Here is a 15,198-nt window from a genome sequence, read left to right on the forward strand (position 1 = left end):
CCTACTCTCTCTCAAAAATCAATATTTGTTGGCCCACCTTCAGGTGTCTTACTGAGCATACATTGACCATAAAGGCTTATTTCATCATGTTTTGTGTCAGTGAGGTCCACATGGAGTCTGCTCATTTAAGGTCCCATTAGGTCACTAGGTTTCATTCTTTCAAGGTCCAATAATACTCCATTTCACTGCATAAAGCCAACAAAAAGGTATGAGAGTGAGAAAAATAATATCCTTTTGTCATTTAAAAAGGATTGGTAAACATGTGACTATGTTTGCCCAAGTTCTAATTTTTATTCCAAGTATCAATTCTATTTCAGAGTGTAATTTTATTTCAAAAAACAAATGTAATATTTTTTCTAATTCATGTAATTTTATGTTTATTATATGTAATAAGTTACTATTCCTAAAGTTGTCAACTCAAAGAACTATGTGCCAACTTCATCCAAGAAAATTCAAATGTGAAGAGTGCCAAAACTCCATGCATCATCAACCTGCAAAAAGAAAATCAGAGAGTAAAGGGAAATTAGCAAGCATTTCAAAACGGAGAAATGAAACATTAGAAAGTGGGTTTTAAAGCCAAAAGATCAAATTCATTTGAGTATATTGGTCTTCCTAGCATCTAACCCCCAAGAGACCATTTTTCACAATTCTGAGTGAAAATTAGCAAAACAGAGCAGGCGTTGCGTGCTTGCCAAAGGCACTACGCACTTGCCACAGGCGTTGCGCATTTGTCCAAGAGAGTTAAAATCGCCTCCTCAGCTCCACTAAAGTTGCATTCAACCTCCCACAAGTAAGTAAATGCTGAAGACTACATGTTTCTTCGTCCTAAAAGCTTTCTTATGGTGTTTTGAAAGTTTGTTGAAGACTTGGTGTTATTTTCACATCTAAACCCTAGTATCCCCCTAAAAACTACCCTTGCACACTCAATTCCTAAATTTTAACTCCCCTACACCTTCATTCCCTTTCCCTAAACCCTTTTATCCCAAATACGCTCTAAACCTTTGTATCTAAACCCTAAGTCCTAGGTGCTACAATTACCTAGGCTCCCAAACCCACTACATTGCAAACAATTTCCCCATCCCAAAAATCTATCATATTAATACCCCATATTCTCCTCCATTACATACATCCCTTCACCCATCTCCTTCATATTTCCCTTCCCCATTCCCTATTCCCAAAAAACCACATTCTAACAACCCTAAACCTCCCTAGAGTTTGATATTAATACACTATGGAAGAAGAGGAATATAAACCATATAGTGAAGAAGAAGAAACAAAGGGAGAAGAAATAGAGGTAAAAGAAACACACAAAGGAGGCAAGATACTCAGATTTGAGCCAACAGATCTCAGGGAGCTCTTGGCATCTCCTATGGTTATGACATCCTTCAAATATCTAGGCTGTTATGATTTCTGTGAGCAAGTTCAGGTAGTCCAACACCATCCTATGTTGACTAGGCTCTTCATATCTAAACTCCAAGACAACCAAGTCACTTTAGCAGGTGTCACTTTTACTTTATCTACTGCCATTATATTAGCTGCCACCGAAATCCCAAATGTTGGGGAGAAATGTTTTAAAAAAGGTGAGTTGGAGAGACATTATTATGAGCCTTTCATAAAACCAAGGCACAAAAATGAAATAAAGGGCTATTTTCCTTTTTCTCACCTACTAGACAGATATGCTCCCATGATGAAAATTATCATGAAATACTTTTCATGTGAAGGTAGATTTTCTAGGCTTTATTCCTATCACATCCAGCTTTTAATGCATTTCACTAGGGTAAAAATGCTTAATATACCCTACTATCTGTTCCAGAGCATTGATAAGATGGCCTACATTGTCCAGAAAAGGGAGTATGAACATCAAATGAATAGTCTCTTTCATCATTCCCTCATTAAAATCATAGTCCTTTATCATCTCAAAGAGCTCAACATTGCATGGAGTACCTTCATAGCCAATCCCATATTCACTGATTCATCTACTCAGAATGTTCAAACTATCCCTTCATCATCTCACCCTTCCACCTCCATTCCTCCATCTCAGCCCATAGATCATTCATCCTCACCATCACCTCCATCATCACCATTTCATGAGCATATCCCTTCACCTAACAGAGATGAAATCAGAGAGCAGGAGCAGATTGGACAGGTTGAGGTCATCAAGCCTAAAGGGGCTGATTTGGGCACTTCGACACACATTTATCAAAGAGGCCATAGGCAGGGGTTTGCCCCATAAATTATGGGAGGGGTCTTGCCTTCTTCATTAGCAAAGCAGGTACAGAAGGGCAAGGAAAAGATGACAAAGATAGAGATTCAGCATGAGGAGGAGGACCTCCATGAGACAGAGAAGGATTTTGACTTGGTTGACCTAGGTGAGCATGATGACAGTGAGAGAACAAGCATTGTCATCAAAGAAAAGGATATACTCATCAGGGAGCTCCAGATCAACCTAGAGAGAGCAAAATACATCATCATATATTATGAGCAGGAGAATAAGCAGCTTCAAGCCAAACATGATGTCATGGAGATTAAGCTCATCAAGGCAAGGGGGGAAGCAATGAAAGCCAAGGCATTGCTAGATGAGGCCTATGACAGGTATGGTGAACTTGAAGAAGAGCAAGAACCTAGAAAAAGACCTAGAACTAGAGGGCTGAAAAGAGCTCTAGAACTAGAGAAACAAAAGGAGGTTGAGCTTGCTAATGAGCTCACATGGAATGAGCAATTTTCCATCTTGGTTAATGAAAACCGGGAGCATTGGCTTGATAAAGCCAATCAACATATAGAGAAGTTCCTAGAAAAAGCTAACCAACAAAATGAAATTCAGAAGAAGATGGCAAAAACACTATGCCAACAGAGAAAGGATTGCCAGGGCAAAACTCAAAGCTGCAAAGGAAAAAATTGAAGCCCTAACTCACCAAAAGGAGAAGGAGAAGCTTGACATACTTGCAGAGGCTTCAATCCAAGCCTAGCTACACCAAACATCAGCTCCTTGACCAATTTTGAAGTCTCTTAGCATATTTTGGAAAATATATGTTTTCTGTGTTTTTTAGGCAATTTAAATATCAATTGCATGGTCAAACGTGCGCTGCGCACTTTTTTGGGACACTTTTTGGAGAAATGGAAGCCACCAATGGATGTAGAAGGACCAATACATCTAGGAAAACCATGTTTCCAACCCTGGTTTGCAAAACTAGAAGGTGAAAAGGGCAAAAAACTAGCAAAAAATCATGTTTCTGCCCTATTTTTTAGCTAGGTGCACTTGACTAGTCTTGGGAGAATGAAGTTTTGGAGGGTCAAATCAAGCCCATTTTGAAAACTAAAGGCATCTTTGGAAACTAGACAAGATACGCTTTCCAATGAGCTATCTTGGGCTCAATTTGGGCACTGGGAAGGCAGGCAAAAGTGAGTCTGAAGATGGCGTTGCACGCTTGCCACAGGGGTTGCGCACTTGACAATTGGTCTAGTTTTTCACTGTTCTCCAGATTTGATTTTTACCTATGGGAAATCAACATTTTGCTGATGTAATTGATATGATATATGTAATTATGGTATTTTACTATTACCTAGGGGTAAATACATTAGGTTAATAGTTTTCATCAAGTCAGATGAATTAGATGTAATGTAATTAGGGGTGAGTCACTTTGACCACCCTACACTCTAGCAATCAGTTTAGATTTTGGTGGAATTGCTCCTCTTCTTATGGATTCGACCCTTGAGGTTGGGAGGAGTTTGTTTTGAGCTCTATATCTTCCATTTCTTCACTTTTTTGAAAGGTTGGATTCCACTAGATGTTGTACTAGTGTTTCAGATTTTGGCATGGAATATATTGGATGAGTTGCAGCGATTTTGGTGGGATTCCTGTGGCATGGTACTTTGACGTTGTTTCTTCTTCAGTTACATATGTGTGACTATTTTGTGTTTTCCATGATCCATTTCACTTCTAAATATGTTTGATTTTCAAAGTGTGATAAGCAGAATACATCTTCTATGCTCTGTTTTGGGAAAATCATCATAATTTGTTTCATTTCTTCAGTTTAAAAAAAACTCATGATCTCCATGCTCTTTTTAGCACCTCATCAGTCTAAACCATTCCATCAATATACTACAAAGTATTAAAGTACTTGCCTACCTTGCCCCATCAGATGTTTGCAATTCTGATTTTCTTTTGCACTAACCTAGTTCACTCTTTGACCTAATTCACTCATCTAGTGACTACCCCAATCAAATCAAATCAAAACCCTAAGCTACTATATCTAACCTAAAACCCTAATCCATCCAGCTCTCGTCGCTATGATCATTTGGAGAGAGCCCTCTCCGGCTTGATAGGGCTATCTACCAAGTCAAAATATTGGTCTGTGGTTACCTCAGCTGGACTCTTTCTCAGCCTCGGAGATTCAGAGGAGTGCTAACAAGTTGTTTGGACGTGTTCTGGATACCATTGTGATCCTTTACAACAACCAGAGTGGGATCCGATTATCAGAGAATCCCGTGTTTCATGATCGCTCCAAGCATATAGATATCATGTACCACTTTATCTAGGGTATGGTAGAACGAGGAGAAATAAGGCTCCATCATATTGGGACTGATGAGGTGGTCACCGATATTCTGATAAAGCCCGTGGGGAAGGTCAAATTCTTGGCCTTCCGAGAACGACTTGGAGTTGTGGAGAGACCCTCTTATGAGGGTCTTGTATGAGATGGACATTGAGCTCTAGGAGCTCTACGGGGCTTGGGGTACTTCTTGGAGCGATGAGCAACCATAGAGTGAGTGGTTCAACCTTCCCCTAGTGGTTTGTTGTGTACAGGGTGAGTGGTTCATCCTTCCCCTGTGATACCCCTTGGCGACATGTGAGCAGGACGAGTGGTTCATCCTTCTCCTGCCGAGACATCCTACCCATGCAGTCTGGGACTCATAGGAAGTACCTCTCATCTGGCCAATGAGTAGGGAAATGAGAATACAAACCATAGTACTATCGATGGATGCATCATGTACTACCGTACTCCCTATGCTAAGTCTGAGATTGATCTGGGATCAATGGGAATTGACTTCGGGTCAGTAAGAGTGATATGAGACACTCTCTTTTGATTGGAACTGACTTTGAGTCAGTAAGAGTGGATGCGACACTCTCTTTTGATTGGGACTTACTTCGGGTCAGTAGAGAATGGTATGATAAATTCTTGATCACTTCTTCTTCTTCATAGTTCAGCAGAGTAGAGCAAAGCAGTGCATGGATGGCATAGATAGTATATATTGGCAGATAGATTAACAGGTGTTCTCCCTATTTGAGAGGGAGTGTTAAAATTGGCAATAGGGCCAAACTCCACATGGGTCATCTTATTTATGACAACTGATATTTTTATTAGATTCCTCTCTCCGAGAGGTGTAAGATTGATCTAAAGATCATCCGATTCTGACATGTACAAATAAAGTTATGAATTTATTTTGATTATGGACAAATTGTCAAGGTCGACCAGCAAACTCATGTAGGCGCAGAAGCCCAATGGTCACGTCTATTCATCCTCAATGTTAGCCTATAAATGCATGATTCTTCATCCTCATTTGGACACACTTCACTTCACACACATCTCTCTCTCCTCAGATGATTGGGTATGGATTTCTAGGCAGCTCTCCACACATGCGAAGGACTGTACTTTCCACACATGCGAAGGTCTGTACTTTTCTGTTCCAATAGTTGACCAGCATTGACCAAATTTGCAGAACCCTGTTTTGACTGTGTTGATTGGTGTTTGGTGCGATTTTGGGTGGAGGAATTTTGTCCTAGCAGGCCACAGATCTGGGCACAAGAACCGAGGCAATCTGACCTCCTGTTTGACTAGCGTTGACTATACTAGGGCTGGCTGCAGGGTTGACTTTTGTTGACCAGTTTTGATTGGACTTTTTCAGACTGTTTTGGGCTGATTAGACTTGTTGTTGGAGGCCGAAATTGATTGGGTTTGACCGAGCTGAATTGAGGAAGAAATCTGCCCTGTTGACCAGCGTTGACTTTTCTGGTTAGGGCTCTTTTGCTGCTGTTATAAATTATCAGAATTTGTAAATTGTACTATCTCTCTCTGCTGAACTATTGAAGACTAAAAGAAGATTTGATCAAGAGTTTCCCCACATTGGGGTTTGTCCCTCGCTGGTGCCACATCTTGTGTCCTCTTGTCTTGGCTTGTCTTCCACTATTTATGTTTATGTTCTATCAGCGTTTTACTTACATGTTTATGTGATTGCTAAACTGAAATTGATATTAGGCTCATAAAGAAACTGAAGTAAAATTTCTCTTAAGCATAGAACATACCATTGTTGCCTAAAATTAACATATTGCCTACTTAGGAGTGTTGGGAACTTATGATCATGCACCCCACCCCAAAGTGTGATCACAACAGTTTTGATTTTTGATTGAAAATGACCTCCTTAATCATTTTCAAGCGGATCCTTGTTTATAGAAGTAGTTAATTCAATTATTCAACTTATTGTGACTCAAACAACTTGCCCACACATATTCATTAATTTATGGAGTTAGAGGATCTCAATGGCAAGGAGAAGTGTCTGGAGCCTGAGGTTGCAGATGGTCTGCATGTGGAATCTGCAGAAGAGTTAAAGCCTGTGGAAAGAGAGGGCAAGTGGACTGTCAGGGAAAACCATACTACGAATATTACTATGAATAATGTAGCCGTGTAAATTTCCTAATATAAAGGTCATGTAATAATTATGTGGTATGAGGCAATTGGTGCATGAGGTAATTGGCACACATACACATCAACAATGTACCCAGTGCATTACGAGTGTTATTTGTCATGTATATTGCTGAACTATTGCATTCCCAACAGAGTCATAAGTATGTCACTTCATCGGTATAAATGGGTCCACTCAAATTGGATCGTATCACCACGGCCAACATGCAAATATAATACATATAAAGCCTGAACATCGCATTGAGTAACTTGCATTAATTTGTGTTCATGTGTGCACACATATTCATTCCAACCATGCAACCCAGGTGGAGAAATTACTTCCAAGACTTACACGATAACCTGTTAACAAGGTTTATCTAGAGATTGAAGCATTGCATTATTAAAGTGCCTTCCACAGAGAAATAAACAGATAAATTTTGATTATTACTTGCCATTATTACATTGCTGATTATATGATTGTACAGTGGTTCTGATGGGGCTTTCAAATTTGGAGACAAAAATCACCATTGAGAATATTTCATGATGAATTTATATATGAACACATGGCATAACTTGAATATTTGAACATCCACATCCGTTTCCAGGGAAGGGAATTTAAATTGACGAGGAATTTGATGTAAAACACTGGTTTTGTTCAGTTTTATCTTACAGTAAAAAATATGTTGCAATCGATTACAAAGGCACGGAACTTGTTTACTTTACAGTATAATCTGAGTTGAAATTGACCATTAGCATTGCCTTCAAGGTCTATCAGTGAGAAAAATGATTATGGCGGTCTATTTAACTCATGCTCTGACACATCATGGTTCATCACCAACAGCATCACTAGCAGCATTTATCTGCACCTTGGGCATCTCTACATTCTCTTCAACTGGGCTTGATGCAATAACATCCATTTCCTGCAACTTCTCCAACTGCCTCAATAAATCCAACCTCTCACGTGCATAGGCAGAGGGTATCTGTATATAGGACACAAACATATGAGCCTTGAGGCAGAGGTGCTTTATTTAAATATTTTAGTGGGATGGTTGCATAAGCAAATGAGGCATTAGAGAAAATGGGAAGAAAAGGATAGACGACAAGATCATAACAAAAAATGTAAAATATACAAAACGGTTACATGAATATCAGTACGAGAAGCATACCATAGCAGGGAAGTATCTTTTTATTGCAGCTAACATAGCGGCATGTCCAACAGCTGTGACCTGCATTACAAGATAGATGGCATTTTAAGACCATTATACATGAAAATGCCACATACGAAGATTAATGCATGCAATTCCACTGAAGATAAGTGGATGCCAATATCACCATATATTGATGCATTTGTTATAGACTGGTAGAGAAAGTAGTATTCATGTGTGTTAGTTTGGCAGAGAAAGCAGTAACATTGACGATGATATTGAAATACTATAAAAAATATGCAAATAAGGGCATATCTATAGTAAGTGTATGATTAATGATAAAATCCCTGAAAATTACAACCCTGGTTGAGTGTGTGTGTTTACATGAGTCAGAGCCTGGTTGAGTGTGTGTGTTTACATGAGTCAGAGACAGCCAGAGAAATGTTCATAAGTAACCAAAAATAGCAATAGCACCTAAGGCACTGACCGTATCAAAACAATTGTAAAAGGGTCAGCCTTGAGAGTTTTCCTTTCTATCTAGAATGCTATGTACAAAATACACAATACAAAGCATAGAGCATCCCATGACACAGCACCGAGTATCAGATGTGAAGCCTCTGTTTAAAAGCTTTAAGAAAAATAAATCTGGTCAAACAGAGGATAATCCCACAGTTGCTTCTAAAATGCTTCCCCTAACGCTCGAGCTCATACAACTATTTTGTGCAGATGGGAATGTAATGTTCCCAACTCCGGTTTTGTGTGCCCCGACTCACACATTGCTAGTTATTTGCAGCAAGAAATAAAGAACAGAAATACGTTCAAACATATACAAGAGAGTATTTGAGATACACACCCGAACATTCAGAAGGGTCTACTCATTCTTGTTATCATAATTTGGACTACAATAGTTTTCTAGATTATCTCATGCTTACAGTCCACTAGCCCTCTCTCTTTCCTCAGGCTTTACCTCTTCTGCAGATTCCACACCCCTTGTATGCTCTCTCAATGCAGACCATCTGCAACCTCGAACTCTTCTCCTTGCCATTGAGATCCTCTAACTCCAGAAACTACCTTGCACCTTCATATGCTTCATCCTCAGGTATCAATCATTCCAATGCCACTTTGTCATTTCTTGTCTTCCCTCAGCCAACTTCCTTAGAGCTAATCTTTGCAGGGAAAATTTTAAGGATCCATACTTATTAGTGTAGAAAATTGAAACCATCACAGATCTTACGAATCCTTGAATTGCCAACTTTAAAATATTTGACGATAATTTTGTAAAAATATTCAAATTTCTGAAGATTTAACAGTCTCGAGAAACTTTTTGCAATTTTTCACGTAAATCATTTTATCCAGTATAATTTAGGAGAATTATTTTTGAAAAAAATGGAAAATTAGGCAAATGGAAAAATTCAGCCCCTAAAAATTTCCCTGAATCTCTCTCTCAGAGATCTCAATTAAAATTCACTTTGTTGTCTCTTGGACGCAACCCAAGTGCCTGCTTGCTGCATTATCTTACTCACATTTCCCTTGTCCTTTGATCTTCCAATGGCTTCAACTTTCCTCGGGGAACAGTTCAACTCTTCTTGGTTTGATACTGTTGCCCCATCAAGGGAAACTACTTCTAGACCACCGTCCCAAGGGTAAATTGATGTTGCTTGATTAGCTCTCTTGCTCATATCTGCTGATTTCAACTTGTTCTTCTGGTTCTTCCATCAGATATACGATCATCCAATCTTACATCGTCCACGAGTTCTTTTAGATAACTCTACCATGGTATATCAACTCTTATGCATGACACCTCAAATTATATGTGCACTCATAGATGGTACTTAATGGTTAACTTTCTTTCAGTTGATGTGCTATGATTTCATGTGTGGATTCCTTGGTCAGACATGGTGTGAAGGTTTCTAAGCTTTTCATGAAAGAAATAACAAAAGGGTTTCATCTAATAACACATATTAACAATCAAGTGTGAAAATTTCACCACTGAAATTCTATTGCAGCAACCAGAATTAATTCTTGTAACTGTTAATTAATTTAGCAGTTTATTGCAACGACGAAAACAAATTAATCACACTGCAAACTTCACAAATAAAAAAAATACAGCAGAAGATAAACTGGAAAATAAGAAAACACTGGCAAACACACACAAAATTATGACATTTTTGGACAAAAGTCCCCGTAAAAACCCAATGTGGGAAAACCGGTGCAGCAGCTTAGGGTTTTTTTTATTAAGTAGCATTGAGAAATTCCAAGTACAATAAATATCGCAAACTGGTGAATCTATCCAAAAGAAATATTGGCCAAATAATCCGAGGGATTTTACCAGTGTTCCACAGGGATGTGCCCCTTGGGTTGGGTGCATGCACCCCTTGCACCCCACGCACCCGGGACCGGGGGACGTTTCCCCACGTCCCCCTTTTGGGAAGACACGGGGAGACGCATGAGGGGACATTTCCCTAGTGTGGGGGCACAATTCCCCAAAAGGGGGGACGCCCCTCAAAATGGGTATGCGTTGCCCTTTAAATTTGCCTGTAAACAATGATTTATGATAGGGAAAACCTAGTATTTGACCATATTTCCTCACTAATGCTATGCAATTCATGGTAATGTTAAATTCTTAAAGTAAAAGTGACATCCTTTATCTTTCATTTTCATCTTTTTACTTAAATTTTTAACTTTACCATGAAATGACTCAAGATGTTTGAGAGTGGTTCCGACCTTATTGGATTTCATATGGAGAAAGTAGAATTTTAGATCTCACTCAAAATCCAGCAGACTTAATAGTTTTTCAGGAATTCAGGATTCGATGGATTGCAATGTTTCCATTGCATTTTGTCATGTACAAGGGTATGGAATTAATATTTAATCAAGAGCACCAAGCCCTCTGTGTACTTTAGAGTGACTTTTAGACTCATTAATCCACTGTTTTTGAGTTTTAGCGCTATCAATTTACTATTCCAGAGTTCAGATTTTAGTATATATTATAGCCCATTTTTCTTACTACTAATTAGATTCTAAATTGATGAATGATTAACTTTAATTTTAAATCAATTTAGAATCTAGAATGATGAATTTAATTTTTAAATCAATGTAGATTCTAGAATGGTGAATAATGAATAATGAATATGGATCAGAGTATTTCATTATTGAATCTTGTGGTCTATGGATGAATCATGCATGTATTAGTAAGGATGATGAGTATGGATCAATCATTATTTAATTCAAATATGTATGTATTATTGCATTTATGCTTTCATTATTGAATATGAATTTGATATATATATATATTAAGAAGGAAAAAAAATTATATACCCCGACGTCCCCCTGTCCCCCCTAGATTTCCCTAAAATTTGAGGGTACTCCCACACATCCCCCTTGTGCGTCTCCCTGCACCCGCGTCTCCCCGTCCCGAAGTCTTGGCGGAACATTGGATTTTACCCTCTCTCCGAGCAATCCTGGCACTGTCTGACCTCTGAAAGGCTACCTGTTCAAGTGGTCTATGCAGGCTTTGCGTCACTGTAGCACTGCCTGAATCGACTACTAATCTAGCCGTCCTGCCTGTTGCTGACTGGGAAAATGCTTCTCCGACCCTTTGGAAAATCTTCTCGGCCTCTGGAACTAAAAACGTCTTCCCCTTCAGTTGGATTGACCTGCTCTTCTGAAGCAAATGTGCAATCCCTGTGCTGCTTCCTGGAGAAAATCTCAGCCTCCTCTTTTAGACTCTCTGGAATTGGAAAACTTTCTTTGGATTCACTGCTTCTGCCCCTCTCTATCTCTGCTTCCCTTCTCTGGTTCGAACTCTTCCGACAACTGCTACTCCTCTCTGGAAAATCGAATTGCCCAAGGAAATCGATCTCAAGTGTGTTCCTCCATCTACCCATTGAATTCTTCTTATAACCTCCAGTTGGGACTGCAACGGCTAAGATTAAAACATAATCAATGGCTAAGATTATTTCCTAGTCTATCTGTGTGAGTTTCTAGAGAAATATCACCTTCCTCAATTAATTCCTGTTAATTAATCATTTTTCCTAAGTTATGAAAAATTTAATCTTGATTAATTAACTTAATTAAGGCATCTCTAAGTGGATTTTCCTGCAACCTTTTCTGGCTTATGGAGTCTAGTGTTTCTTAGCCTCTTTGACGACTGTCTAGACTAGAACACCATCCAATGCTACAAAAACTAACACTCCCTCTTAGCGAGGAAGGTGTTCTAGTGCTGAACTGCTCCAACACCCTGTCTTTGCATCATCCTCCATACATGTTGCTGATGTCTGGCAACTGTGACTCTCTGCCACTACCCACCAACCACTGCGCAACTCTTATGCTACATATATACTGCTGCTGACATTGCTATACTGGTGCCAACAATGCATCTGCACTGCAACTCCCTCTCAACTATTATTACTAATATTGCAACTACTGCAATTGAGAAGCATCCGAAATACTGAATCAGTTGTGCCTTTGCGCTGCATCGGTCTCTTGAGTATCTGACTACTACTAGTCACTATTTTGTCCACTGAAGAATCTGTGCTGCTGCTGACTTTGCATTGAGCCTCCTGCTCTGCTGTCAACATTGCTTTGTGCTCCTTAGCAACTAACTGCTACCAGTCTGCAACTATCACTCCAGAATTTGACTACATCAACTGACACTGATTCATTTTTCTATTGAATACTGTGGTCCCCCGTAGCAAGGTAATGATCCATGAGGAAGACACCTCAATGAACCCTACCTAAACCTCTACACAACTCTAGGACTATAGCTCCATATCGTCCCACCTCACTCCTGGAGGTTGTTAGAATATCGGAAAGGTAGAAATTTTTTCTAATATTGATAATTACTTGTGAGAGGTTGTTAGAAAATAGGAAAGGCATAAATTTTTTCTTATATCAATAATTACTTGTGATATTATTATGTTCTTATTAACTTCTTTGTGTTCCTCTTTTATCTTCTTCTCATCAAGTAGTTATGAAAACAAAGCATGAATATCAAGGACACCAAATGTAAGCACTCAGCCAGGGCTAAAACCGCTATATAGGGGAAAACCCAGTAAAATAACTCTTCCTTCAGTAGATTCAAAATGAGATAAACTGAGACCTTAGACCAATAGACCTTCCTCCTCCACCAAGTCAGCCTTCCAAGATGATTTAGTAGTTTCTTTTATCCAACAACTTCAACCCAGTAACAATCCAAAAGTTTGACTTCTCAGCTATAGAATTTCGACCCCCAACGACAAAATTTCGGCCTAGCTTCAACTCTGCAGTTTTCGGCCCCTCCAGCAGCTTCATGTGAAAATTCGAGAATCCCTGAATCACCACTGCAACAACTGATTAAGTTCCTTCTATTTTTTAATTACTGAAACAATTACTTACTGTTTCCTATAGTAAACATAGAAACTAATACACTGCAGTCTTCACCAATTAAATTATAAGCGGAAACAAGAAATTGAGCAAGAAAGAAATACACAACACATTACACCATTATTTATGGACAAAAGTCCCCGAAAAAAACCAATGCGGGAAAACCGGTGAAGCAACTAAGGGTTTTATTATTAAGCAGTAGTAATTTTGAGTACAATTCGTTGGATGCTCAATTGGCTATCCGATACAGAGAGAAACTGGGCAAAACAAATAGTGAGCTAATCTCACCTTGTTACTGGAAGAACCGACTCTGATCTCACTAGAAATGAGCCTCTGCGTCACCTCTGCTAGGACTATGTTGCCCCTCCTTCTCATCCTTTGTTGGCTGGAAATTTCAACTCTCAGCCTCCCGATCTCACATCCCATCTCTTGGCTTCTGAAACTCGATTTCCTCAGCAGGAATTTGATCTTCGTCTCAGGCTCTGCACTACCACAGCGTAGCTCTGCATGGCCTAGCATTAGCCTCTTTAGACGCCGTTCTGCTCTCTCTGCCTTGTACTCTCCGGCCCAGGAAAAACTTCCCTCCGGATACTATCCCTGCCCCTCATTGTAAAAGATCACTTCGAATTCCTCTTCTGTCAACTGTTGTGCTTTAGAAATTCGATCTTTTGATCTCCACTCGATGTGTATTCCAAATGCCCATCAAGCCTCCTCTTATAATCCTTCTATTGAGAACCAACCCAGATTAGATCCTAATTAAATTATAAGCGGAAACAAGAAATTGAGCAAGAAAGAAATACACAACACATTACACCATTATTTATGGACAAAAGTCCCCGAAAAAACCAATACGGGAAAACCAGTGAAGCAACTAAGGGTTTTATTATTAAGCAGTAGTAATTTTGAGTACAATTCGTTGGATGCTCAATTGGCTATCCGATACAGAGAGAAACTGGGCAAAACAAATAGTGACCTAATCTCGATTCTCACCCTGTTACTGGAAGAACCGACTCTGATCTCGCTAGAAATGAGCCTCTGCGTCACCTCTGCTAGGACTATGTTGCCCCTCCTTCTCATCCTCTGTTGGCTGGAAATTTCAGCTCTCAGCCTCCCGATCTCACATCCCATCTCTTGGCTTCTGAAACTCGATTTCCTCAACAGGAATTTGATCTTCGTCTCAGGCTCTGCACTACCACAGCGTAGCTCTGCGTGGCCTAGCATTAGCCTCTTTAGACGCTGTTCTGCTCTCTCTGCCTTGTACTCTCCGGCCCAGGAAAAACTTCCCTCCGGATACTATCCCTGCCCCTCGCTGTAAAAGATCACTTTGAATTCCTCTTCTGGCAACTGTTGTGCTTTAGAAATTCGATCTTTTGATCTCCACTCAATGTGTATCCCAAATGCCCATCAAGCCTCCTCTTATAATCCTTCTATTGAGAACCAACCCAGATTAGATCCTAATTAAATTATAAGCGGAAACAAGAAATTGAGCAAGAAAGAAATACACAACACATTACACCATTATTTATGGACAAAAGTCCCCGAAAAAAACCAATGCGGGAAAACCAGTGAAGCAACTAAGGGTTTTATTATTAAGCAGTAGTAATTTTGAGTACAATTCGTTGGATGCTCAATTGGCTATCCGATACAGAGAGAAACTGGGCAAAACAAATAGTGAGCTAATCTCACCCTATTACTGGAAGAACCGACTCTGATCTCGCTAGAAATGAGCCTCTGCGTCACCTCTGCTAGGACTATGTTGCCCCTCCTTCTCATCCTCTGTTGGCTGGAAATTTCAGCTCTCAGCCTCCCAATCTCACATCCCATCTCTTGGCTTCTGAAACTCGATTTCCTCAGCAGGAATTTGATCTTCGTCTCAGGCTCTGCACTGCCACAGCGTAGCTCTGTGTGGCCTAGCATCAACCTCTTTAGACGCCGTTCTGCTCTCTCTGCCTTGTACTCTCCGGCCTAGGAAAAACTTCCCTCCGGATACTATCCCTGCCCCTCACTGCAAAAGA

General features: G+C 39.7%; 1 protein-coding gene across 1 annotated transcript in view; it reads right to left on the reverse strand.

The window, feature by feature from the left end:
- Positions 1-7,201: 7,201 nt before the first annotated feature.
- LOC149218718 (uncharacterized) overlaps positions 7,202-15,198 on the reverse strand; it is a 345,217-nt gene continuing 337,220 nt past the window's right edge. Inside the window, exons 16-17 of the mRNA XM_089386617.1 lie at positions 7,841-7,900; positions 7,202-7,654 (exon numbers count right to left, since the gene is read on the reverse strand). Of these exons, the coding sequence (XP_089242743.1) occupies positions 7,496-7,654; positions 7,841-7,900 (219 nt within the window). The 3' untranslated portion in view covers positions 7,202-7,495. The remainder of the gene's footprint in view (positions 7,655-7,840; positions 7,901-15,198) is intronic.

This window comes from Pinus tabuliformis, chromosome Q (genome assembly GCF_031772625.1).
Source record: "Pinus tabuliformis cultivar Carrire ecotype Pingquan chromosome Q, CPIR1, whole genome shotgun sequence".
Lineage (NCBI taxonomy): Eukaryota > Viridiplantae > Streptophyta > Pinopsida > Pinales > Pinaceae > Pinus > Pinus tabuliformis.